The sequence below is a fragment of the Dryobates pubescens genome, chromosome 12, assembly GCF_014839835.1.
Source record: "Dryobates pubescens isolate bDryPub1 chromosome 12, bDryPub1.pri, whole genome shotgun sequence".
Lineage (NCBI taxonomy): Eukaryota > Metazoa > Chordata > Aves > Piciformes > Picidae > Dryobates > Dryobates pubescens.
In genome coordinates this window covers 13,549,398-13,575,197 of record NC_071623.1, presented here as the reverse complement: position 1 = coordinate 13,575,197, position 25,800 = coordinate 13,549,398, and the positions used below count along the sequence as shown (strand labels likewise).

At 40.2% G+C, this 25,800-nt stretch overlaps 1 protein-coding gene across 1 annotated transcript in view; it reads left to right on the top strand.

Moving 5' to 3' along the window:
* The window catches only part of RPGR (retinitis pigmentosa GTPase regulator), a 47,646-nt gene extending 22,147 nt beyond the window's left edge, over positions 1–25,499 (top strand). Inside the window, exons 7-16 of the mRNA XM_054165858.1 lie at positions 2,842–3,000; positions 12,846–13,001; positions 14,288–14,412; positions 15,131–15,313; positions 16,934–17,099; positions 18,509–18,615; positions 21,444–21,509; positions 22,791–24,494; positions 24,624–24,872; positions 25,023–25,499. Coding sequence (XP_054021833.1) covers positions 2,842–3,000; positions 12,846–13,001; positions 14,288–14,412; positions 15,131–15,313; positions 16,934–17,099; positions 18,509–18,615; positions 21,444–21,509; positions 22,791–24,494; positions 24,624–24,872; positions 25,023–25,487 — 3,380 coding nt within the window. The 3' untranslated portion in view covers positions 25,488–25,499. The remainder of the gene's footprint in view (positions 1–2,841; positions 3,001–12,845; positions 13,002–14,287; positions 14,413–15,130; positions 15,314–16,933; positions 17,100–18,508; positions 18,616–21,443; positions 21,510–22,790; positions 24,495–24,623; positions 24,873–25,022) is intronic.
* Positions 25,500–25,800: the final 301 nt, after the last annotated feature.

The following is a 25,800-nucleotide window of genomic DNA, read 5'->3' as shown; positions in this document are numbered from 1 at the left end:
CCTTGCTGAAGAGAACCTAGCTCTGTGAATAGGTTGTGGATGGCTACTCTTAATAGCCTGAGCCCTGTGAGAACCTGGAGGAAGCTTGACATTGTGTAAGATTGCATTATTGTCATTCCCTGATTGTCTCTCTCTGCAGTTAGAACATTCAATAAAGATAGTAAGTCCAGTTGCTACTCGTAGTGGCCCACGAGCTACTACTTGAAGAACCTCTGCTGTTGTGAGAGGCAGAAGTGATCTTGGAAAAATCAGAAACTGTGCAAAATAGTCTAGATTTTCTTTGACTGAATTTCTTAACTCTTATAAGCTTTGCTGGTTAACTTTGTGCCATCAAAATTAGGTTCTCAATCTTTGGTAGAAGTGCTGGGTTGCAACCTTGTGTTGAGGCTTGGGACCCATTTTCCATTTAAAGTAGAAATTTGGCTTTTTTGGGGAAAAAAACAAAAAAACACCTTTTTAACAATTTTTGCTCTGTTATGTATGTCATAACTTTATTTTTTCCCCCCAGAATTTTCAAGGTAATTGCTAGATTTATGCATTTAAATTAATTTGAAGCTAAGATATCTTAAAAATACCTAACTCTTTTGTTTTTTTTGGGGTACTGAATGACATAGTTAAAATTCAGTGAAAACCTATCCTCAGGCTTCCTTTGAAGAAAATAGATCATAAACTCAACCAGGTTTTAATTCCTACAAAAGGAAATCTTAAATTGGTGTGTTGCCAGACAAAAGCTCAGGAAGATTCAATAAAAATGACACATTTCTGACTGAAATCAGTTTTGACTTCTTCATCATCAGAAATAGAAATTCAAAAAGATAAAATTCCTGTCTTGACTTGACTTGGTATGCTCAAGTTTTAATACACTCCAGTTCATTTTGAGTCATAGCCTTAAATTTCTATTAACTTGGTTATAACAGTTTGAGGAATTTCAGTTGCTTTTTGGACTGCACAGGGAGCTTCAGTTTTTTTCTACTTTAGATTTTTCTTCATAGGTTTACTTCTGACTCTTCCATATTTCCTGTTTCTGTGTAGGCTTCTTTGGTCACTGTTGTTGTCCTCAAAGTCACAAATTTTAAGTTGTGGCTGACAAGTTTTCTTATGCGTTGCCTATGTTCAGTGGAGAGAAGGCTGGACTTGACAGGGTGGACAGATGGGTGCAGTCCAACAGGGTGGCATTTAGCAAGTCCAAGTGCCGTGTGCTATACTTTGGCCACAACAACCCCATGCAGTGCTACAGGCTGGGGCCGAAGCGGCTGAAGAGCAGCCAGGCAGAAAGAGACCTAGGAGTAATGGTTAAGAGTAGGCTGAACATGAGCCAGCGGTATGCCCAGGTGGCCAAGAAGGCCAATGGCATCCTGGCCTTCATCAGAAATAGTGTGGCCAGCAGAAGCAGGGAAGCCATTGTACCCCTGTACTCAGCTCTGGTTAGGCCACACCTTGAGTACTGTGTCCAGTTCTGGGCCCCTCAGTTTAGGAAAGATGTTGAGATGCTGGAGTGTGTCCAGAGAAGGGCAGCAAGGCTGGGGAGAGGTCTTGAGCACAAGCCCCATGAGGAGAGGCTGAGGGAGCTGGGGTTGTTAGCCTGGTGAAGAGGAGGCTCAGGGCAGACCTTATTGCTGTCTACAACTACCTGAAAGGTGGTTGTAGACAGGAAGGGGTTGGTCTCTTCTCCCAGGCAACCAGCACCAGAACAAGAGGACACAGTCTCAGACTGCACCAGGGGATGTTTAGGCTCAAGGTGAGGAGAAAGTTCTTCACAGAGAGAGTTCTTAGCCATTGGAATGTGCTGCCCAGGGAGGTGGTGGAGTCACTGTCCCTGGAGGTGTTCAAAAAATGATTGGATGTAACACTTGAAGCCATGGTTTAGTTGTCATGAGGTGTTAGGTATTAGGTAATAGGTTGGACTTGATGATCTCTCAGGTCTTTTCCAACCTGCTTGATTCTGTGATTCTATGACTTGGTCAATTCTGAGCACCTAAATAAGGCTTCACATTGAAACTTTCTTTGAGCTCTTCAGTTTTCATTGTTTATGGAGACAGGCCAGCATTTCTACGGTCAACCCAACTTACATGTTGGCAAGAAATTCGTAGAAGCATAAGAATTTCTAAGATGCCTGTGCATCATGCAACAGTAATGCCTCTAAATGCTGTGAAAGTAAATTTGTGTGCACTAAGTACGGCCCTCTGAAAACACTAAATGTGTGGTTCTGAGAGCAGAAGTATATAAAGTAATGAAATACAAATCTGCATAGTTCCAAAAATGTTGTAGATGGGTGCTGCTGATATTTGAGCTGTAATGGAGTATAGGTTTGGGCTTTGTTATTATCTTACTTATATAACTGTAGCTATCCCTTCAAATTTCATGTAGAGACCATACACAGCTTCATGTGATTTACTCTGATTTTGTGTTGTTAGTTTTTCTTTTTCACTTTATCTTACAAAAAGGAAGTATGGATTTGCTATTAAAATTCTATGCAAAATGATTTTCTGTTTTAATTGAGATGCTTAGAAGCAACTTCTTTTGACATAAATACTGACTACAGATGGAATTACAACCTCTCAGAAGCAGGGGTTTTATGGTTTTGGTTTTCCCTTGGCTAGATTCCTTGAAGGCTAAATATTCTGGTTCTCATCTTGGAGAGGGCTAAAATTTAGCCCAGTCTTATCCCATTAAAGCAGACTTCTTTGCACAGCTGTTTGGACATTATACAAAGATATCCCAGAATCCCTTGATGTTCATATAATTTTCTGTCTTACTGATTTATGTCTGCAGCAGTCCTGACAGCCCATCCTTTTTTCTGAGTACATGCTGGAAATCCTGCTCTCTTCTGTATTCTCACAGGAGATGGTGAGCTCTATACTTTTGGAGAACCTGAGAATGGGAAACTGGGATTATTGCCTGAGCAGCTGAAGAACAATAGAGTTCCACAACCTGTACTGGGAATTATGGAAAAGGTCAATAAGGTTGCTTGTGGTGGAGAACACACAGTGGTGCTGACAGGTAAGCAGTTTAACTGGATTTTCTTTTCAGCCCTGTAACTTAGTCAGTAAACTCCATTACTTTATTTACTTCCCACTGAAATGTTAGATGCTGTAGTGAGCCTAACTGGAAGACTGTTGTTCCTCACCGAGGTAGAAATCCATGTAACAGTTAACCTAAAAGCAGGCCAGTGCTGTGCTGCAGGTATCTCTGCTGCAGAATAAACAGCTAATTGTAACAGAAGAACTTACAGGCAGTTGCTGCTTGGTACTGCTGGTCACACCACTTGTATGTCCTTGCCTTTACCCTTGCCTTCAGCAGTAAGTTTCCATGTGAATAACCTTTTTATTTGACAGTATAAATGATAACTAGGATTGTTTTGCTTGTAAGAATATCCTATAAGAGGGTCAAAAGACCAAAATGAAGTAACCTTCTGCGGATGATCTGCATAGCATGCTGTGTCTGATTAGAGACCTGTTCAGTTCTGTACAGCTCAAGATTCCCAGCATCCAAAGGGATTTAAGCTTATTGATACTACCTTCTTTTTCTTTCTGTCTTGACTCAAATAAATAATATATTAAGAAATACTTTACAGAATTTTAGTGTCTTTCTTACTGGAGTTGTAAAAAGCCAACCTCTACTAGTGCAACATGGATTCAGAGAGTCATAGAATACCAGGTTGGAAGGGACCTCAAGGATCATCTAGTCCAACCTTTCAGGGTAAGAATATAGTTTAAATGAGATGGCCCAGCACACTGTCAAGCTGGGCCTTGAAACTATCTAATGTAGGGAGTTTCTTTCCTCTGAGGTACTTGAAAGTGGCAATGATGTAAGGGGCAAAGCTTAGAGGAAAGTTTCTATTCTGTACTAAATTTAAGTGAATATTTATGGGAAGTCTCTTTCCAAGTGGTGGTGATACACAATCTGCTGGGTGTCTGAATGGATTAAGTGTCTCTTGTCGTCATACAGAATTTGCCTGTGACTTTGAGCGGAATCTTCAGACACATAAAATGAGTACAGGTGTAGACATTGAACTTACTGTGCAAGATATAAAAATCAGCAAATACAGCTGTAACACATTAGGTTGCAGGGTTGTATGTACTTGGCAGACTATACAAGAAGGATGTGGACAGGCTGGAAGGGGTCCAGAAAAGGGCCACAAGAATGATCAGTGGACTGGCAGACCTCTCATGTGAAGGAAGTCTGAGAAAACTGGGTTTGCTGAGCCTTGAGAAGGGAAGGCTTAGGGGACACCTCATAACCATGTACAAGTACATAAAGGGAGGCTCTAATGAGGAGGGAGACTCCCTTTTTATGAAGCCACATGGTAAAGAACAGGGGTAATGAGCACAAGTTGCTACTGGAGAGATTCAGACTGGATGTCAGAAAAAAAAATTTCCCCATTTGAACTGTTAGACATTGGAATAAACTCCCAAGGGACTGTTTCAAGGCCCAGCTTGACAGGGTGCTGGGCCCTCTCATTTAAACTATATTTTTGCCCTGAAAGGTTGGACTGGATGATCCTTGAGGTCCCTTCTAACCTGGTATTCTATGAAGCTATGAAGACAGTGTATGTTGCTGTATGATGAAATAGTTGTGTGCCAATAGTAAATCAGCTTTTCCAAGAGGTATATGCAAAACATAGCTACGTATTTGTTTCCACAACTCCTGTGGGGCTCTGAGCAACCTGATCTAGTGTGAGGTGTCCCTGCCCATGGCAGGGGGGTTGGAAATGGATGATCCTTGAAGCCCCTTCCAACCCTAACAATTCTATGATTCTATTCTGAACTGTAGTAGTGGAGAAGCAGGAAGGGGAAAGCCCACAGATGAACTGGGGCTGTGTATTCTTGAGAAGAGAGAGCTGAAAGGGGATCATACCAATGTCTATAAATATCTGAGGGGTGTCAAGTTGAGGGTGATGGTCTCTTTTTGGTGGTGCCCAGTGATAGGACAAGGAACAATGGATACAAGCTGGAACACTGGAGGCTCCACCTCAACAGGAGGAAACACTTCATGGTGAGGATGACAGAGCACTGGAACAGGCTGCCCAGAGGGGTTATGGAGTCTCCCTCTCTGGAGACTTTCCAAACCTGCCTGGATGTATTCCTGTGCAGCCTGCCCTAGGTGATCCTGCTTCAGCAGGGGGTTTAGACTCAGTGATCTCTGGAGGTCTCTTCTAACCCCTAATATTCTGTGATTTAAAATGTATCAGCTTTGGCTCATAATGAATTCCACAGCTGTGTGATATGCCTATAATTAAACTCCTACCAAAATGCAAAAGCTACAGAAACAAGTAGGCTATCTAGGTATTGGTCCTCACATATGTATTTTGAGAATGCTAAATAGTCATCTCTTGTCCCCCTGATGGCATGCCTTCAAGGTTATGTAGCCAACATTTCTGAAATATAAACTGAAAAATCTAACTGAGGGAGATTGTAAGTAAATATGATGTGATTCTATGCTACAAGCCACTGGGGAAGGTGAAGGTGAAGGTGGAAGTGATGTGCTGCAAAAGATTGTGAGTAATGTTGAGTCATGCTGCAAGATTCTAGTAGGTTAAAACTCCTTTGGGAGACCTATGAAGAGGAAATAACAGTAGGAAATCCAGGAGATAATGCAAGCATTTGTCTGCATTTCAATGACTTTGTCTTTCTTCTTCAACCAACATACAGTCGGTACCCTGGCAGTATTCTATGTCATAACATAAATTTCTTTACATAAAATCAGATTATCATTATTAGGGGGAAAAAATGCCATAAATTTGGGGGCAGCAAATGTATAAATCATAGCATTATTTTATGGGATATAAAGTGAAGGTCTGCAGAAAGGATTTGATTATCATTATTGATTATATTTTTAACCATAAATCTGAAGCCAACCAATAGATATTTTGTTTTAATGGGATTTTGTGTGATAAAATTTCATTGTAACACATGACTGTTACAAAGATTTATTAGGAAGATGTAGACCTGGGTGACATCATCACTATAATGAAATCTGTACAAAAAGCAAATAGAGTGAAGAAAAAGACACCACAGTAAGTCAGTGCCTCAGTATCTAAGATTTATTTGCCTTTGGAAATAGTTTTTTTCAGCAGAATGCAAATAAATTCAGTGCTGGCTTAGCTGGCAGTGGATGATCAAAGTATTGAATGCCAAAAGGTCCAGCTGAGTCAAGACAAGAGGAAAGCAATATCCTCCAACAAAATACCTTTTCCTAAAAATTAATAATCCTTGTGAGGAAAGATCACATAGATGTTTTTTTAATGTGATTCAGCTACCGTTAAATAGGCTGCAGCTCTGAACTTCTGCCTTGGACAAAAGAGTAGAGAACAATGGAAATATTGTCCCAAGTTAAAGATGCTTTATTAGGAGTGTGTTAACATACAGAAAATTTTCTGACTTGGGACAAAATTTGTGGGGTGGGGTGGGGGGAATGGAGAAAAGAGATTTAGATATTGTGATTATTTAGAAAGTGAGTGTGGCATACATGCTTTATAGGCTTTGCACCAGACACTTGACATCAGTACTGAAGTGCAGCTTGAGATTAAGTGACATGACCACAAATTGAGAATTCTAATGAAGGAATGTATCTTTAAAGAGGAGCAGAAACATCTATATCCCTTTTAAGTTAATTTTCCTACATTAAGTAGTACAAGTTAGAAGAAATTCTGAATTTTATGTACCATCATCTGTGAAAATGGGTGCTGCTTGCCTTGAGTATCACAATATGTACTGATGTGGTTTTCACCTTATCATGGTCTTGCCAGCTTTTTAGGATTTACCATTTGAGTCTGAAAAATAAAAGAGTGTCTACCTATTGTATATTTCCATGTCTCTCATTTAGCATAGGAACAGGATATAGGAGAAATGTCGTATGGAGAAACTGTTAAACATCTTGGCTTGTTTCTTGTCATCAGTTCTACTTAGGGTTTATTGAATTAGAAGAAAGTATAATCCAGTTATCTTACTGAGTATGAAGCAAGTTTCTTCCTGACTCTCATACATAATTAGGCTATTCCAAAGCACTTTGTGGTTCTCTTTTATGGCTGTCTTATCTATTCTATTGGCAATTTTGTATGGCCAGAACAGTTGTTACCCAGGTTATTAAATCAAACTGCTGTTTGCAATCTCTCCAGCAAGTACCAGGGCAAATGGTAAAAAGTATATGTTAAAGAATTCATATTTTTGGGGGGCTCTGAAACTCCAAAATCAAAAACTTATTTTTTCCCCAGAAAACAGAAAGTGAAACACTTGGGAAAAGCTTTTTTTAAGATAGAAAGTTATAGAAATGCTGAATGTTATAGAAGTGTTGAATTGTAAACCATCATCTTTACAGGTCTTATTATTACTTCTGCCTGTAATATTTTCAGTGGTTATAGAAATTAAACAGAACCAGAGTTAAAAATTCTGTCATGCAAAAGCTTTCTCTTACTGTAGCAGCACAAACCTGTTCATTTAATGACGGTCTATCAGCTGGTTCAAGAAGATCATATCCTCATCCCAGATGATGTCTCTCAGAAACTAAATGAAATGCATCTAGCACCCTTAGTGCTTGCAAGTCCTTCCTGCAGAAACTGAAAGCTGTTGGTATCCTCACTTTCAAAAGAGATATGAGAGCAGTAGTCTCAATTAGTGGAATTTCTCAACAAAGCTTTCTGAAAAGGTAGAATAATAATAATTTGTGAACCTAGGAGATGGAGAAGAAAAAATACCTTATGACTGGGAGTGGCCTTACTATCTCACGTATTTTTTCAGGATGATGGCAAATCCTCTAGGAATAATCCTGTCTATGAAAGGATATATTAGCTCCTTTTTTCCTCTGAAAGGAGGGAAAGCAAAGATATCTCTTCAAAGGAAAAAGTGAAGCAGTCCTTCAAGAGCAGGTCGTTTGACAGCACAATACAGCACATTAGTGTGTTAGTGTGTAAAATGTTGGGGTTTTCATCTTCTGTCTCAAGGTATTTTAAAGAGAATAGAAATTCAAGGTACCCTTTTGAAAGAGGATGAGAAAGATGGAAAAAGCTCAACTTTTTCATGACAGAACTGACTGTTCAAACTACATAGGATTATTTAGATTTTTTCACATAATTCTAAAGTTTGTATACTATTTATACTGAATTCCCCAAATCCGATTACCAGCTCTGGCAAAACTCAATATAGTGTTGACAGATGATTATTTTTTCTTTTCACAGCAACATTTTTCAGCTGTTTAAAAATAAACCTCTTGTAAGAGTGTAGCCTATGGGCATAATAGTAGGAGTAATAATAACAATAATAATATTCAAGGAAGTGAATCTGTGTGGAGAGATATAAGCTTACCTGGCTGTTTCTGGTTTGCTTCTGTGGATTTTTTACTTTCTCTATAGCCTTAAAAACATAGCAAGGAATGTACAAATCTTTAAAATGCTCTTGTAGCTCACTCAGTTCTTTCAGCAAATAGCATGTATTAAAAAATCCCTGAATCACAAAATGGTAGGGCTTGGAAGGGACCTCCATAGAGCATCAAGTCCAACCCCCCTGCCAAAGCAGGATCACCTAGGGCAGGCCAGACAGGAACTCACCCAGGTTGGATTAGAAAGTCTCCAGAGAAGGAGACTTCATAACCTTTCTGGGCAGCTTGGTCCAGTGCTCCATCACCCTCATCATAAAGAAGTGTCTCCTCATGTTGAATAGAATAGAGGAGAGTAGAATAGAATAGAATTAACCAGGCTGGAAAAGACCTTTGAGATCATTGAGTCCTCCTGTGTTCCAGCTTGTACCTGTTGTTCCTTGTCCTATCACTGGGCATCACCAAAAAGAGACCAACACCTTCATCTTGACACCCACCACTCAGATATTGATAAGACCCCCTCTCAGCCTTCTCAAGACTAAACAGCCCCAGTTCTCTCAGTCTTTCTTCATAAGAGAGATATTAATGTCCCCCAGTCATTGTCATAGCTCTCCACCTGTGCGCTCTCCTCCAGATCCCTATCTCTCTTGGGCTGCGGAGCCCAAAACTGGATACCATATTCCTGGTGTAGTTTCACCAGGGTGGGGCAGAGCTGGAGGAAAACCTCCCTAGACTGGAATGCTGTATAGATTTTTGCCTAGCACTGTTTTATTTATTATTACAATGATCAACCCCCACCTGGCTACAGCCACCCTTCAGGTAGTTGTAGGCAGGAATAAGGTCTCCCCTGAGCCTCCTCTTCTCTAGGCTAAACAACCCCTTCCAACCCAGATCATTCTATGATTCTATGGTTCTAGTGCTTCATTTCCTTTTTTTTTGTTTGTTGTTGTTGTTGCATTTTGTTATTAATTGATAAATGTAATCGATTAGTTGGGAAATTTAGTAATTGATAAAGCATTGATTCCTTTGATGGTGATGTCATTTGAGAGGCAGTTATTATCCCAGACATATCCTTACTGGGACAGAGAGCATTAAGACAAAGGTGACAGTGGGGCTGTATCCCCTTTTGGATTCATGCTGTGGACAAAATAATTTACAAATTCAAGTTCAGAATCACAAAATTCACCTCTGCTTTTTTACCACTAAGTCTGTGTAGTTGCTTTGTCACAGACTTCTCTTTCATTGTACTTACAAAGACAGATTGGAGGAACTAACTCATTTCTGCTAAATGAGATGATTGCTGAGGTCTGGCCTCACTTCTGCACCAGAACCATGAATCATTGAAGAGAGGCGCAAGATTTTTTGTCTTCCTGTGGCTTGATAATTGACTAATAAGCAGAATTTAGGTGCCCATAGTCTATAGGGACACTAGAAGAAATCATTCTTCCTATAAAGACACTTTAACCTGGTTTTGGATTGCCCTGTTCTCCTCACTACCAGTAGAAACAGAGGAGAGAAAAATTCTTAATGCACTTTTAAAGTTAACATTTGAGAACATCTCCCTCTAAACACAAATGGAAAAGGCATTACATGTTTTAGCTAGGATTCAAGATAATGTGAAAAAATACCTTGAAAATTACAAGGTCTGCCAGTATGAAAAAAAAATGTTAAGATAGATGCAGTATCATGGAATCATAGATTTGTCAGGGTCAGAGGGAACCTCAAGGATCATCTAGTTCCAACCTCCTTGCCATGGGCAGGTACACTTTGTGCTAGATCAGGGTGCCCAGAGCCCCATCCAGCCTGGCCTTAAAAACTTCCAGGGATGAGGCTTCCACCACCTCTTTGGGCAACCTGTTCCAGTGCCTCACCACCCTTGTGGTGAAGAGCTTCTTCCTAACATCTAATCTAAATCTACCCTCCTCTAGCTTGGATCCATTCCCCCTAGTCTTATCACTATCCAAGATGCTAAAAAGTCCCTCCCCAGCTTTCTTGTAGGCCCCCTTAAGATACTGGAAAGCCACAATAAGGCCTCCCTGGAATTTTCTCCTCTCCAGACTGAGCAACCTTAACTCTCTCAGCCTGCCCCATAGGAGAGGTGCCCCAGCCCTCTGATCATCCTTGCGGCCCTTCTTTTGACATGTTCCAGCATGTCTGAATCTTCCCTGTAATAGGACACTCCAGGTAGGGGTAGTCCAGGTGGGATCTCATGAGAGTAGTGTAAAGGGGGAGAACCACCCTGAGAAAGCAATTTACTAAAATGAAGATGAGACTGTGGTTAGCTTAGCTCTTGTCTTTCAGGTGCAGTTTCTTGATTTTAATGCAGATAGTCTCAATGCTACAGAAAATGCCTTCTTGTTTTATTTTTAAAAGATCCTGAGGTGTTCCTTTCTTGCACTGAAATTTGCAGCAGAGGGAGCTTTACTATTACGTGTAGTAGAAACCCAGCTTTTCTCAATGTTTTTCATCTACAATCTGAAAAACTGTGAGACCATTTGAGGTTTTTTATGGTATGACTTCATGACATAAATGGAACAGTTTAACAGGGCTAAAAAAGAAAGACTATTTCCATGCATAGTGTTGCAGTATTTCATCATGGTTTCTTTGAAATCAGAAAGGTCAGTGTGCAATGGTAGTAATATGGAATCTGATCTGTTCTCTGCTTTCTCTCTCCCTGACAGTAGCAAAGGATTCACTTGAGGGAATAGTGACATAATTTGGTTTAAATGTTTCTCCAGTTTGTGGCTGCTCTGAGAATTTGGTTGCACAGTGTGGAGTGCTTTTGTGGCACATTACTCCAGTGGCCTTGTTTCCTTGACACAAAGAAGTTTTCAAAGAGCAAAGATTCTCTGTCGACTATCATTCCACACATTCTTCTGCTGCTTTAGAAGGTTATTAATATTTGATTTGGTGGAATCTGTGCAGCAGGAGCAGGCCTGCTGTGCTTCATGTTTGTAACAAGGATGTAATGATATATTGATCCCAAATCTCAGTTCTTTCTGCTAGATGGAGAATATTACTTTGTCCTTCCCACTCTTTCCCAGGGTTTCATAACAATTTTTAAGTACTTCAGGTATTATTTCCCTAACTTGCCCTTTGCTGTTTATATGCAGAAGAAAAAGGGGCAGACTATAAAATTCTAGGAAAGCTTCTCCCATTTCCCAAAAACCCTTAATCTTTGATTTTCTCTTTTCAAGTGTGACCTCACCAAGTTTTCCAAGTTTTACAGTCTTCCCCTTTTGTGACAGACTGCCAGGGATGGACACACCAAGAATCTTTATTGCTTTGGAGAAGCTCTTACTCTTTTTCCTGGCACAGACAGTCCATTAAATGGACAAAGTAGAAATGTGGAAAGATGATTATTCTGTCACAAGATAACACAACTGTAGTGTTTTCTGTATTGAATGTATTGGATAGCTGAACAGAATACTAAAATCTATGCTGTTGTTCTTGCAGTCTCTTCTGACACACAAATTAGTATTGGTTTAAAGAGGTCTAGTCTGTTAATGAGGGTCATGTACATGCAGGAAACGAGGAATTAAGATGTACATGGAAGTGCATCTCTATGTAAACATTGTGGTTGTGAGTTAGTTACAGCTTATAAACACCCATATATTATTTTATTAGCTGATATTCTGTGTACATGTGAGCTGTGGATTATTTTGCAGTTATGTTAGAAAAATGTCTTGCATATTGAACCATTCAAATTTATTTCCTGTATATGTTCTCATGCATTGAATTAATGCACTAAACCAAAATGAGCTAACGAATGAATGTTCTGGTATGAGTATGAAAGAGTTTTTCCAGTGCCTATAAGAGGAAACTCAAGAACTTGGATGTTAAGAACAGATTCTTTATCATGAGGGTAGTGGAACACTGGAACAGGTTGCCCAGGGAGGCAGTTGAGGCTGCCCCTGCTTACTGCAGAGGGGGTTGGACTAGATCACAGAATCACCAAGGTTGGAAGAGACCTCAAAGATCATCGAGTCCAACCTGTCACCACAGACCTCATGACTAAACATGGCACCAAGTGCCACATCCAATCCCCTCCTGAACACCTCCAGGGATGGTGACTCCACCACCTCCCTGGGCAGCCCATTCAACTCTCTCAGTGAAGAACTTTCTCCTCACCTCAAGCCTAAACTTCCCCTGGTGCAGCTTGAGACTGTGTCCTCTTGTTCTGGTGCCTGTTGCCTGGGAGAAGAGACCAACCCCCTCCTGGCTACAGCCACCCTTCAGGTAGTTGTAGGCAGGAATAAGGTCTCCCCTGAGCCTCCTCTTCTCTGGGCTAAACAACCCCTTCCAACCCAGATCATTCTATGATTCTGTGGTTCTAGTGCTTCATTTCCTTTTGGGTTTTTGTGGTTGTTTTTTGTTGTTGTTGTTGCATTTTGTTATTAATTGATAAATGTAATCGATTAGTTGGGAAATTTAGTAATTGATAAAGCATTGATTCTTTTGATGGTGATGTCATTTGAGAGGCAGTTATTATCCATAAAGCCTACCCGTTGCTAATTTTGTCTGTACATTTTCAGAGACAGATGTCTATACTTTTGGACTTGGACAACATGGGCAGCTGGGACACGGTACTTTTATTTTTGAAACTCCAGTACCAAAGTCTGTGAAACACTTGAGGAGGCATAAAATATGTAACATCACATGTGGAGAAAGCCATACTGCTGTAATAGCAGGTATGTATGTGAAAAAATGTGAAATGCACTTCCTGTGACTCCTTATTATGCTGTAAAAGCTTTCTCTGTAAAATGAGCAGAAGAAGAGAGTGCAGAGTTATTAGCTGTAAAGGTTAATTAAACTAGTGAGAAAGCCAGATTCAGTATTAGGAACTTCTGATTCACAGCCATGCCATACATAGCTCTGCACTCAGTATCTCTAGGTTAATTATAACTTCATAATCATGCCTTGCTAACGGGAATTCTTGTTTAGAGACATTTATTTTCTGTACAATTCTGTACAAACAAAATGTTATTATTTTGTTGTTGGGTTGGGATTTTTTTGTTGTGCCTTTTTTTTTTTTTACAAGTTGCCTAGAATAAAATCTTGGGCAGTACTTTGCATGCAAATACATGTTTTGACCATATTAATTTGTTGAAAATTTAAGATGAGAGTGCTGTTGGTGAGCAGTGGAGGGGAAAAGGACCTGGGGGTCCTAATGAATGGAAGGTGGACCATGAGCTGGCAATGTGCTCTTGTGGCTAAGAAGGCCAATGCCATTCTGGGGTGTATTAAAAGGGGTGTGGTAGTAGGTTGAGAGAGGTTCTCCTTCCCCTCTACTCTGCCCTGCTGAGGCTGCATCTGGAATAGTGTCCAGTTCTGGGCCACTCAGTTCAAGAAGGACCTCAGGGAACTGCTTGAAAGAGTCCAGCACAGAGCCACAGAAGTGATTTAGGGAATGGAGTATCTTCCTTACAAAGTGGAAGTAGAACATCTCTTAAAAGGAGAGACTGAGGGAGCTGGGGCCTTTAGCATGAAGAAGAGGAGCCTAAGGGGTGACCTCATTAATGTTTATAAATATGTAAAGGGTGAGTGCCAAGAGGATGGAGCCAGGCTCTTCTCAGTGATGCCCAATGACTGGACAAGGGGCAATGGGTGGAAGCTGAGGCATAGGAAGTTGCATGGAAACATGAGGAAAAAACTTTTCACTGTGAGGGTGACAGAACACTGGAACAGGCTGCCCAGGGAAGTTGTGGAGTCTCCCTCTCTGGAGATATTCAAGACCCACCTGGATGCATTCCTGTGTGATCTGCTCTAGGTGATCTTCCTCTGGCAGGGAGGTTGGACTGGATGATCTTCCGAGGTCCCTTCCAGCTGCTAACATTGTGTGATTCTGTGATGATCATTCAGGTGCTGCTTTTGGAAGAGAAATATTCCTTACTTGCATGGCTTGTTACTTTGTGAAGGTTTTGTTCTGGTTTTTTATTGAATCTTTGTTATTAATAACATCTCTTTCTTTCCACAGAGAACGGCCTCATGTTTACTTTTGGAGATGGGCGACATGGCAAGTTGGGCCTTGGAGAAGAGCATTTTGCAAATCAGTTTGATCCCACTCTCTGTTATAATTTCTTGAGGTTCACAGTCCTTTTGGTAAAGCTTTTGTTCATGCTTCTCAGACATCATAATATTTATCTTTTTATGCAACACATCATTAATGAGAGCAGAAATCTCCTTATTGAATGATTTCATTTTATAACATTTAATTAGACAACCTAAATTTAAAGAAAAAGGAAATTGTATTTACTTACCACACTGTTAATTTGGTTTAGAATCTATTTGGCTACTTTTGTAGGGTCTTATTTAGTTGTTTTGGTCTATAGACATGTGGCAGCCTATAAAAAGGAGTATTTGTTGGTATCAGAGGGAAGATAATAATGTGTTCTGAAAACACCAGAGAGTCATCTTTTTGATTGTAATTATTACTTGTCCAGTGGAACGTTTTCAGATCTTAAGAAAATATGAGGAATTGCTTTTTGAATCCAAAGGGGGTTCAAATCCCTTGAAAATCATCGGGAATGTCTTTGCTTCCTTATGTATCAATAATTTGATAGACTTACCTTTTGTCCTGTTCAATACAAATGCATTGTACTTAAGTAAGAAGTAAACATAGATCACTGATCATTAATAAACATAATTAAGTAATTTTATTTTGTTAAAGTCATTAGGAGCTAAATTTGAATCAATTCTGTATCTCTTACTTGCTTGTGTTTTTCATATAATCTAAGCCTCTAGATCATTGTAAGCAAATGAGATCCTTGTATTGATACTTGCAAATCAAATAATCAGACCTTTTCTTTTGCTGCTGTAGGTTGCTTGTGGTGGTTGTCACATGCTAGTTTTTGCTGCTCCAAGACCTAAAGGATCTGAAGAAGTACTTTTAGAAGATTTATATGAGAGACATTTGACTGCTACTATCTCTAAAATGAGTGGAGAGTCGCTACTGACAAACACCTTGCAGCTAACATCGGCACGAATGCGACGTCGAGAGAGGGTAAATTCAGAGCTCTTTAGAGTTGCTATATTTCTTTAAGGAAACAAAATCACTTTTAAAGCTAAAATCACAGCATATGCCCAGCAGATAAATGTATCTCCTTAAAGTACATGTTCAATTTTAGTGTATAAAAAGAACTGCAAAATCACAGAAAACTTCCCATTGGAAGAGACCTCAGAGATCATCCAGTACAACCTTTGCCCCAGCACTGAAGTGTTGACACTAAACCATGTGCCCAAGCACCAGGTCCACGTGCTGCTTGAGCACCCTGAGGGGGAGTGAATCCACCACTGCCCTGGGCAAACCATTCCGATGGTCTCTTCTGTGTGAAGAAATATCTCCTATTATCCAGCCCAAACCTCCCCTGGCACATCTTGAAACCATTCCCTTTAGTCCTGTCGCTTGCCACCAAGAAGAGGCTGCCCCCTCCTCACTCCAAGCTCCCTTCAGTTTGTTGTAGAGAGCGATGAGGTCTCTCCTCAGCCTCCTCCAGACTGAACAACCCCAACTCCCTCAGCCTCTTCCCATAGGCCATGTACTCCAGGCCCTTCATGAGCCTCACTGCCCTTCTCTGGATATGAGCCCACACCTCAGCGTCCTTCCTATGGTGAAGGGCTCAGACCTGAACACAATACTTGAGGTGTGGCTTCACCAGTGCTAAAGAAGAATGATTATCTGCTCTTCTCCCCAAATTCATGCAGAGGAAAACATAAATATTGGTCATCTTTTACTTGTTTATTTCTATGAAAATATTTTCTTTTTTTGTTTGTTTGTTTTAAAATTCTCAAATATGGAACTTGTTCCTTTGCATTTAAAATACATGTTTGAAAAAGAACAAGAACCTGACTTTTCATGTTGTTCCCTCTGAGTCCTTGAATATATTAAACAAGTTTGGCCTTTATGAATTATCAAAGGAGAAAGTTTCAGAGGGAGCTTAAAATAATCCTAACATCTTGTAGTTACTTTAAATAGTTTCTTTTCATTTACATCCATTACACATTCCATTTGATGCCTTTGAACAGCACGATGAGTTGGATCATTTCACTTAATTACACAGAATCCCTCAGAATGTTAGGGGTTGGAAGGGACCTCCAGAGATCATTGGGTCCAACCCCCACCCCCCTGCCAAAGCAGGATCACCTAGGGCAGGCCACACAGGAACACATCCAGGTTGGCTTTGAAAGGCTCCAGAGAAGGAGACTCGCTGTCTGAAAACTAACTCTGCTACAAAAATATATTTAACCTGTAAAAAATTATTGGTAGTGTGAATTAAATACCTCAATTAATTAATTGAGGTATTAATATTATATTAATTAATATAATTGAATTTAATATTATTTTAAATAAAAATAACGTTTCTTTTTCTCCTTTGTCTGTGTCCTAAGGCTGCTTGAGATTGTTGGATACAACCAACCTACAATGGCCCGTTATATGCCTCTCCACTTTTTAGGAGTGCCTCTCCACTAAGAATGAAAACATTAAAGACATTTTATTTATGCTTTGTATACAAAGTTCAGACACTGTGTCATCAATTAAAAGAAAAGACCACTTCAGGCATGAGAGGTTGCTTAGTTTTTCTTCTACTCTTATTCTCACTATATTTTTTTCAATCTTTTAAAGGAAAGGTCACCAGAACAGTTTACTCGAATGGCACAAACACTGCCTCCACTAGGAGAAAGGCTCTTGAAGACTTCGCTGCCTGTGACTAGCAACACCAGCCCATTCCTTTTTTCTGCAACTGGTCTTCCTAAAGCTGAACCCACGAAGGACAGAAACCATGAAAAAGGTGAGGTGTCCTTATATCTTAACTGCTGTTTTCTGATAATTCTGTAGTTTGGCTCTTACCATTCATAAAGAGGTGCTCAGTTTGAATAGGAAAGAGGATTTAAGAAATTTTTCCTAATATCCAATGTAAACCTCCCCTGGCACAATTTCAGGCCACTTCCTCTCATCCTATCATGTGATACTAGGGAGAAGAGACCAAACCCCACCTCACTCCAACCTCTTTTCAGGAAGTTGTAGAGAGTAATGAGGTTTTCCCTCAGCCTCCAGAGAAACTGCCTCACACTGTTAATTTTTGAAAATCTTGCTTAAGGATTTAGAGTTGGGTTGAGTGAAAGAAAAACTTGTGAGTTGTACCTGTGGTTCATCAAGCCTGTAGAAACAGGACTTCACAAAAATACTGTAAGATTTGTAACTGCTTTGAAATGGAGATTTTCACACACAGAGAAAAAGGAATTACAGGGGAAAAAAAAAGTTTGAGAACAATCTTAAAGACACAAGAAGGCCTATGAGAGACTTTGGACAAGAAAAGAGTTCTGCTAATTCTTACAGGATCTTTTTTCTTTGCCTGGAAATGCAAAAGTACTCTTTACACTCTGTTGTCTAAGATATAAAGGATTTGCAATGTTGTCGCTTGTGCAGAAGCCTGGATAACAATAATACTGATAAAATGCTGGACTTTTGCACAGCTTCTCTCAAGCAGTTCTGGATTTCACCTGTGTTCTTGGGCATGTGTGACTTCCTGGGAAGTGCAGTGCTGAAGCATGCAGAAAGCAGGGCTTCTAGCTCAGATTTACTGGGGTGGCAAATCCAATTTGAAAGTAATTAATTCAGTTAAAATTAAGATGATTATTTATAAACTGCCAGCATGTCCATTAGCATTTCTGGTTCCAGGGAAGCAATGCAGTGACATTTAAATTGCCTTTAGGGTCTTCTGAGGCCTAAACCTTCAGGTTTTGTGAAACTGGTCGCATACCTGATGTGCTTGAGGTGAACACGAAAATTCGATGGGTACATTTTTGTGATGCTGCATGCAAGTTAAGCTCACTGCCTCTCCATCCATTACACAGATCCTGTGCAATGTAGATAAAAGGACTGCAGCTAATTTATTATATTATTATATTATAGAATATTATATATTCTATTATTAAAGAGAATATGCAAAAGAAGCCTCGTGCCATGCTTTGAAAATCTGCAAAAATCACTGAGGCCAGATTGCTGAGCTACCTCTAACATCAATATTAACAAAAAGGAAGTGGAAGTGTTTATGCTGTGTCTTAGGCTTGGGAAACAACTCAGGACTTCATCTTAGTAAAACAGACAACATCTCTGTTTTACAAGAGTAGGGTTTTCTGGTTGCTATATTACTTTTTCTTATGGTAATTGTTTGCTTTCCCCCATTTTTCATTGAAGAAAAGAATCACCACAAAGATAAACCTGGCAGAGGCTCTGCAGAAGAAGATTCAGATAATGAAAATAATGATAGATACCTTGGAGATACAACTGACATCCTAAATATGGTAATGCATTCCACTAATGAATCTGTAGTTCCATTGTTTTTATGCTGGGCAAGAATAAAGCAGCTAAATCACATTTCAGGTTCTAGTACAGAACTCCTGGCTAGCCCAGAACATCCTATGTGGCACCAAGAAGTGCTGGTATGCTGTTAAATAAGCATACATTTCCCCAGGCTTTAGCTGTGGGTATCAGAAAGAAAATGAGTTGGTCACTGGATACCACATGGTGATCTCTCTCTCTGAACTTCTTCTTGATGATTTCCCAGAGAGAGAGTTGTAGGAAATCACAGAACCACCATGGTTGGAAGGGACCTCAAAGATCATCAAGTCCAACCTGTCACCACAGACGTCATGACTAAACCATGGCACCAAGTGCCACGTCCAATCTCCTCTTGAACACCTCCAGGGACAGTGACTCCACCACCTCCCTGGGCAGCCCATTCCAATGGCTAACAGCTCTCTCAGTGAAGAACTTTCTCCTCACCTCGAGCCTAAACTTCCCCTGGTGCAGCTTGAGACTGTGTCCTCTTGTTCTGGTGCTGGTTGCCTGGGAGAAGAGACCAGCCCCCTCCTGGCTACAACCTCCCTTCAGGTGTTGTAGAGAGCAATAAGGTCTCCCCTGAGGCTCCTCTTCTCCACACTAAACAATCCCAGCTCCTGCAGCCTCTCCTCGTAGGGCTTGTGCTCCAGACCCCTCCCCAGCCTCACTGCCCTTCTCTGGACACGTTCAAGAGTCTCAGTGTCCTTCTTAAGCTGAGGGTCCCAGGAAGCAGAAAGTTGTCTTTTCCTATTCCTAGAAGAGCTTTTCTAGTACAGGTGGATCATATTAAAGGGAAGACCAAAATGGAGACATTTTGACTATTTGATGATCCACAAGCATGTTGCTTTGTATTTCTTTTATTTAAAAAATGTTGACCTTATCAATTGTTCACCTTTCCAAAAGATTTTGTGCTCTTGGCAGGTGGGGTATGTCATGGCTGTAATGCAGTACACTGGAAAGTCTTGGTGTTTGGGGTTTTTTCTTGTGTTTCAATGGAATGGAAACAAATGAGCAAGTCTCTGTGGGCTCAGGTCAGAGTATGTTGTCAGTTCTGCTGGAGGGATTGCATGTTTTACAGGAATTATTTACAGTAATCTAACAATCTCTGCATATCATTTGCTTAACAGTTTCAAAACTTTATGTTCCTTCACAAAAATGAAAAAAAAAAAGTTCTCAGATATGCACAACGTGGCCTTCACTCATTTACTGAGGCTTTATGTATAACATATTGCACACTTTATGTGCTAGACTTACTTCTGCTTTTTGTTTTTGCACCCATCATGAGTCAATTTAAAAACATTTATCAGAATAAAACAGTAGAAAGTCTGGCAAACTTGCCAAAATCCAAAGAAAAACATAACTGCTTTTTCTGAATCTGAATGAAACTAATCACTTACAGCATAGATGTCTCATTTTTTCTATATTGTGGTAATATACATACCGTATTAAGAAGTATGAGGGAGGAGGAAAAACCTTTAATAAGATTCTGATGATACAAATTCGTGGGAATCAGACTCCAGAACTCACTATGTGGGAAAAGAATATGGTGGTTAAACCAGAAGCAGTTAACAAACACCAGCAGAGAATATTAACTTGGCTTTTGGAGTATATGAGGGTGGATAACCAAAATCTCACTACACTTGCCTACCTAGTAGCTATTCTTGCCTTTTGTACAAGTTTTGCATTACATGGAAGAGATGAAGGCATGAGATTCCACTGAAAATTTCTGCTTTGTCATGTTTCTTTGAACATGTTCTTTCAAGGCTGTGCTATCAATCTGGATGTTAAGTAGAACATGTTAAGGGAATAAGATCTTATATTTGCAGCCACAGCTTTATGGTGAGTGGAAGGTGCATCTAATGTGCTGGTGGACTGTAAGAGAGATCTGGAAGCTTTTGGTCTTATAAATAGAGTTTAGATATTAACATCTAAGCTTGTTACCACTCTCTCTCTTTATAATCAGTAATTGAGGGAGTGAAAGTGAAAGCACAGAACATTAGGGTTTGGAAAGAACCTTGAAAGGTCACCTAGTCCAATCCCCCTGCCAGAGCAGGATCACCTAGAACAGGTCACACAGGAATGCATCCAGGCAGGTTTTGACTGTCTCCAGAGAAGGACACTCCACAATCTCTCTGTGCAGCTAGGTCCAGTGTTTTGTCACCCTCACAGTGACTTTTTTTTTCCTTATGTTCTTGTGGAACCTCCTATGCTCTAGCTTGTACCTATTGCCCCTTGTCCTATCATTGGACAGCGCTGCCCTTCACATCTTTATAAACATGAATGAGGTCACCTCTTAGTCTCCTGCAAGCTAAAGAGACCCAGGTCCTTCAGCCTTTCCTAAAAAGGGAGATACTCCCTTCATCACCTTTGTGGCTCTGTGCTGGACTCTTTCAAGGAGTTCCCTGACCTTGAACTGAGGGGCCCAGAATTGGACACAAATACATCATCTGAGTTATCATACACCTCATATAGATTTGTCTCAGCCTAACTATGCAATAATAATAAAATCATAGAGCTATAACATGGCTTAGATTGGAAGGGACCTTAGAGATCAGCATCTACTTCAACCTCCCTGCCGTGGGTAGGCATGCCTTTCAGCTAGACTAGGCTGCTCAAGGGCTCATCCAACCTGGCCTTGAGCACCCCCAGGGTGGAAGCATCCACAGTCTCCCTGAGCATCTTATTCCAGAGACTGTTCATACATTAGTGCTGTTTAGTAGAACTGGGTTTTGATGCTGCTTTCCCTGTTATTTATATACATTTTTTACAATAAAGATCTTATTTTTTGCAGACACATGCAATGAAATTGAATCCCAGGGACCAGTCCTTAGAATTATCACCCCTCCAAAAACAAAAGGTACTGTAACTAACGATACACATATCTGTATATTACTCACAGTGGTCTTTAAAAGTTCTATAATTGTTGTAGTGTCCTTGTACTTTATTGTTTTGCTTTGAGTTTTAAAAAAGCCAGGTAAATTTTTCTAGGCCTCCTTTTGCTAATTTTCTGAATATACACATAGTAAAATTCTAAGAAGCTGACTTAAGTCAGAGAGAATTTGTGCAGGGACATAGAATTCCTCATATTCAATGTAGTTTGAGAAGAGAGCATAGAATACTTCACCAGTGTAAGGGGCAAGAGACTATCAGACACACTTTGTAAGTTAAGCTGCTATTACACATTTCTACTGCTCCATTGATGTTAAAATACTTTCATTTACTTTTGGGATAGAATGTAAGTAAAGGGTTTGATTACAGATGAAAACTGTGGGGAGTATTTCAAGGAGCACATAGAACTCCTCATACTCAGCGTAGTTTTAGAAGAGAGTATATCACACTTCACCAGTGTAAGGGGCAAGAGACTATCAGGTAAAGTTAAGCTGCTATTACACATTTCAACTGATTTATTGATATTAAAATATTTTATCTGACTTTTGGGACACAATGAAAGTCAAGGGTTTGTTTACAGATTTAAACTGTGGAGAGTATTTCAAGGAGCAATAGTACTGGTTTTAATTATGAAATTAAAATGCCTTTGTACTATCTATTCCACTCCTAATGTCTCAGCGTTCTGGTATATTGCATTAAAAATTTATTTTAAATGACAAAAAATATATATATATTCTGGAGAAGTTGTTAAATACCTGTAAAATTTAAAGCAGAAAGACAACAGGTTTGCAGACTTCTGATGTTGTGAACAGATTTTCAAACTTCTGCATCAGAAGCTTTTCCAAGAAGAAAGGTAGAGAGAGGTGTGAGAGTTCTGTTCACACAGCCTCATGCATTGCATGTGCTTTACGTAGCTTGTGAGACACGATATTGGCTGCACAATTCTTCCTGCATTCACTTTTGAGTGCTTGGATAGTGAAAAAGGTGTAGTAGTGCATTTACCATCAAGACTGCTACATTCTTCTAACACATGCAGTTGGCAATTAATGTGAAATACTCTACCTTTTAGACTGTCTTTTTAGTCCCCTTGCAGAAATAGTGTCTTCTCTTGTTCATATGCTTTTGCAAGTGTTTGTTTTGGGGGGTTTGTTTCTTTTTTTTGTTGGCTTGTTTGTTTGCTTTCCTGCTGTCATTTGTCTTTAATGCTTTCCTTCTTTCTTTTTAATTTTCTGCTTCTCATGTGGAATAGAAGAACAATAAAAATGTGAAACTGAAAAGAGATGGTAAGGGTGGGCTGAAAACCAAGGATTCTGGTTTCTTGAAGGAGGGCTCAAAATTAGACTCCATCTCTTTACAAAAGCAGCCCCTGTTATCAGAGTCACTGGGACAAGATTTAGAAAACAGTAGTGCCTTTGTAGGGAAACCTGAGGCCAAAAAAACCACAATGAAAGGGACATCTGAGCATGCGCCAAGTGTTAATAGTTTGACAAATGGTGTTCAACAAAATACTAGGGACAAGCACAGATTAGTGAAAAGGGGAAAAGAACATGTAGAAAATGCTGAATTTGTCAGAGAGGATTCAACTTATAATTCTCCCACTGAAAAACAAATGGTGACTAAAAAGCCAAATTCTTCCAGTAAAAAGTCAAAAGCAGTTAAATCTAAGCAATCCCTTCAAATAAATGTACTCCCTTCTGAATCCAGGGCTCAGCCCCAGACTGATTCATTAGTTGTACAAAAACTCAATCCTGTTAGAAAGCAAGAACAACAAAAAGCAGTAGAAAGTCAAAATGAAAAAAAGGATGTTGTTGAAAAGTCTGATAAATGTGTCAGAGGAGAAGAAAGAGAAGAGCAGAAAGGATTAAAAAAGAAGGATCAAGTTTTGAAGCAGATAGCTGTGACTATGTCATCATCTTCAACTGAGGAAAGTAGCAGTGATCTTGCAAGACACATACTTAAGAGTATGGTAAAAGAAGAGGACTACTATGAAGGCAGACAGGTCCACAAGGCAATGAAAACTGTAGAAAAAGTGAAAGGTGTGGACTCAGAAAAAGAAGACAGTGAGATCGAGGAGATTCCAGCTACAAACAATGAAACAGTATACGTAGAAAAGACTGATGTAACAAGCTTGAATGAGGAAGAAACAAACTCTGAAGCTAAATCTGATAATAATGGGCACTTGGAAATGAAGAATGAAGAGGAATCTAATCAAGAGCAGGAGAGTGAAAGCAGTGAAAAGAGTCAAAAAGAAAAAGCAGATGAAACAGTTGACAGTGAATGTGAACTAGAGGAGGAGGAAGAAGAGAGTGAGGTTAAAAATTACAGAGATGAAGTTTCAGTAGAAAGAGATGAAGAGGAAGAGGAAAAAGATAATGAGGAAGATAATGAAAGAGAGGAATCACAGGCTGAAAGAGACAGTGAGAATGAGGGTACAGAAGAAACTGAGAAGATTAATCAGGAAGATGGTAAAGAGCAAGGAGATGAGGAAGGTAGGTTGACAGAGGAAGAAAAGGAGCATATGGAGGAAGAGGAGGAGAATGCAAAGGAGGAATACACCGAGAAAGAAAAGGAACAAGTTAAAAGTGAAGGAGGAGATGAGAGTGAGGAAGGTGAAGATGGAGTGGGAGGGGAAGAAAATGAGGAGGAAGAAGGAAAAGAGGGGGAGGCAGAAGAGGAAGGAGAAGATGAAAAGGAAAATGAAGAAAGCAAAGTAAGGGATAATAAAAAAGATAAAGGGGGTGAAGAGGAGGAGTTAGAAGAGTTATTGGCAGGGAAAGAAGAAGAACAGATATCTGAAGAAGAACAGGAAGAGCAAAATGGAAATAGGAAGACTAAGGAAGTGGGGAAGAGTGGAGTGAAAGAAGGAAAAAAGGGGGAAGATGGTGTGGAAGAGGAAAGAGAAGAAGAGGATGAGGAGGCAGAGGAAGGATCAGAGGCAGAAGCAGAAGGGGAAGTGAGGGGAAAAGAAAAGGAAGAGGAGGACTGGGGAAATGAAGAGGAAGTGGAACAAGATGAAGAGGAGGGAGAAGGAGTGGAAGAAGATGAGGGAGTAGGGAAGGAAGAAAAGGGTGTTGTAAAGGAGGAAGAGGGAGAAGAAGAAGAAGGAGAAGAAGAGGAAGAGGGAGGAGATGAAGAAGAGGAAGAGGAAGGTGGAGAAGAAGAGGAAGAGGGGGGAGAAGAAGGAGAAGAGGAAGAGGGGGGAGAAGAAGGAGAAGAGGGAGAGGGGGGAGAAGAAGGAGAAGAGGGAGAGGAGGAACAAGAAGGGGAAGAGGGAGAGGGGGAAGAAGGGGAAGAGGTAGAGGGGGAAGAAGAAGAAGAGGAGGAAGGGGATGTGGGAGAAGAGGAAGGGGATGTGGAAGAAGAGGAAGAAGGAGATGTGGGGGAAGAGGTAGAGGGGGAAGGAGAAGAGGAGGAAGGGGATGTGGAAGAAGAGGAAGAAGGAGATGTGGGGGAAGAGGTAGAGGGGGAAGGAGAAGAGGAGGAAAGGGATATGGGAGAAGAGGAAGAAGGGGATGCAGGACAAGAGGAAGAAGGGGATGTGGAAGAAGACGAGGAAGAGGATGAAAGAGAGGAGGAAGAAGGAGGGGAAGAGGAAGAGGGAGCAGAAGAGGAAGAAGGAGGGGAGGAGGAAGAGAAGGAAGAAGGAGAGGAGGAAGAGGAGGAACAAGGAGGGGAGGAGGAAGAGGAGGAACAAGGAGGGGAAGATGGGGATGTGGGAGAGGAAGAAGGAGAGGAAGAGGAAAAAGCAAAAGATAAAATAAAAAGCTATAGAAAAATGCTTCAACAAAATAAAAGCAAAACCAGGAAGCCAGAGAAGACAGAAAGTCCTGCTTTACCGAACAGCTCTAAACAAAAAATGAAGTCCAAACAGCGTGTAGCAAATGGTTTACATAATTCAGAACAATTTTGGAACAATGTGCTACCTCATTATTTAACACTCAAGTAGCATAGACTACTGGAGATGCATTTTAAAGTCTATTCAGTAAAGTTTGGAACTGTGACAAATTGATTTTTATCACATAAAAACTGTAATGTAGTCAAAATGTATTATGATATGTATACTTGAAGTGCCAATTTCTTGAAAAAGACTGAAGAAAATCATAGAATCATTGAGGCTGGAAAAGACCTTTAAGGTCATCAAGTCCAACTGTAACCCAGCTACCATGACCGCTGAGCTGGATCCTGAAGCACTACATCTACACACTTGAACACCTCCAGGGATGGAGACTCTACCACCTCCCTGGGCAGCCTGTTCCAAT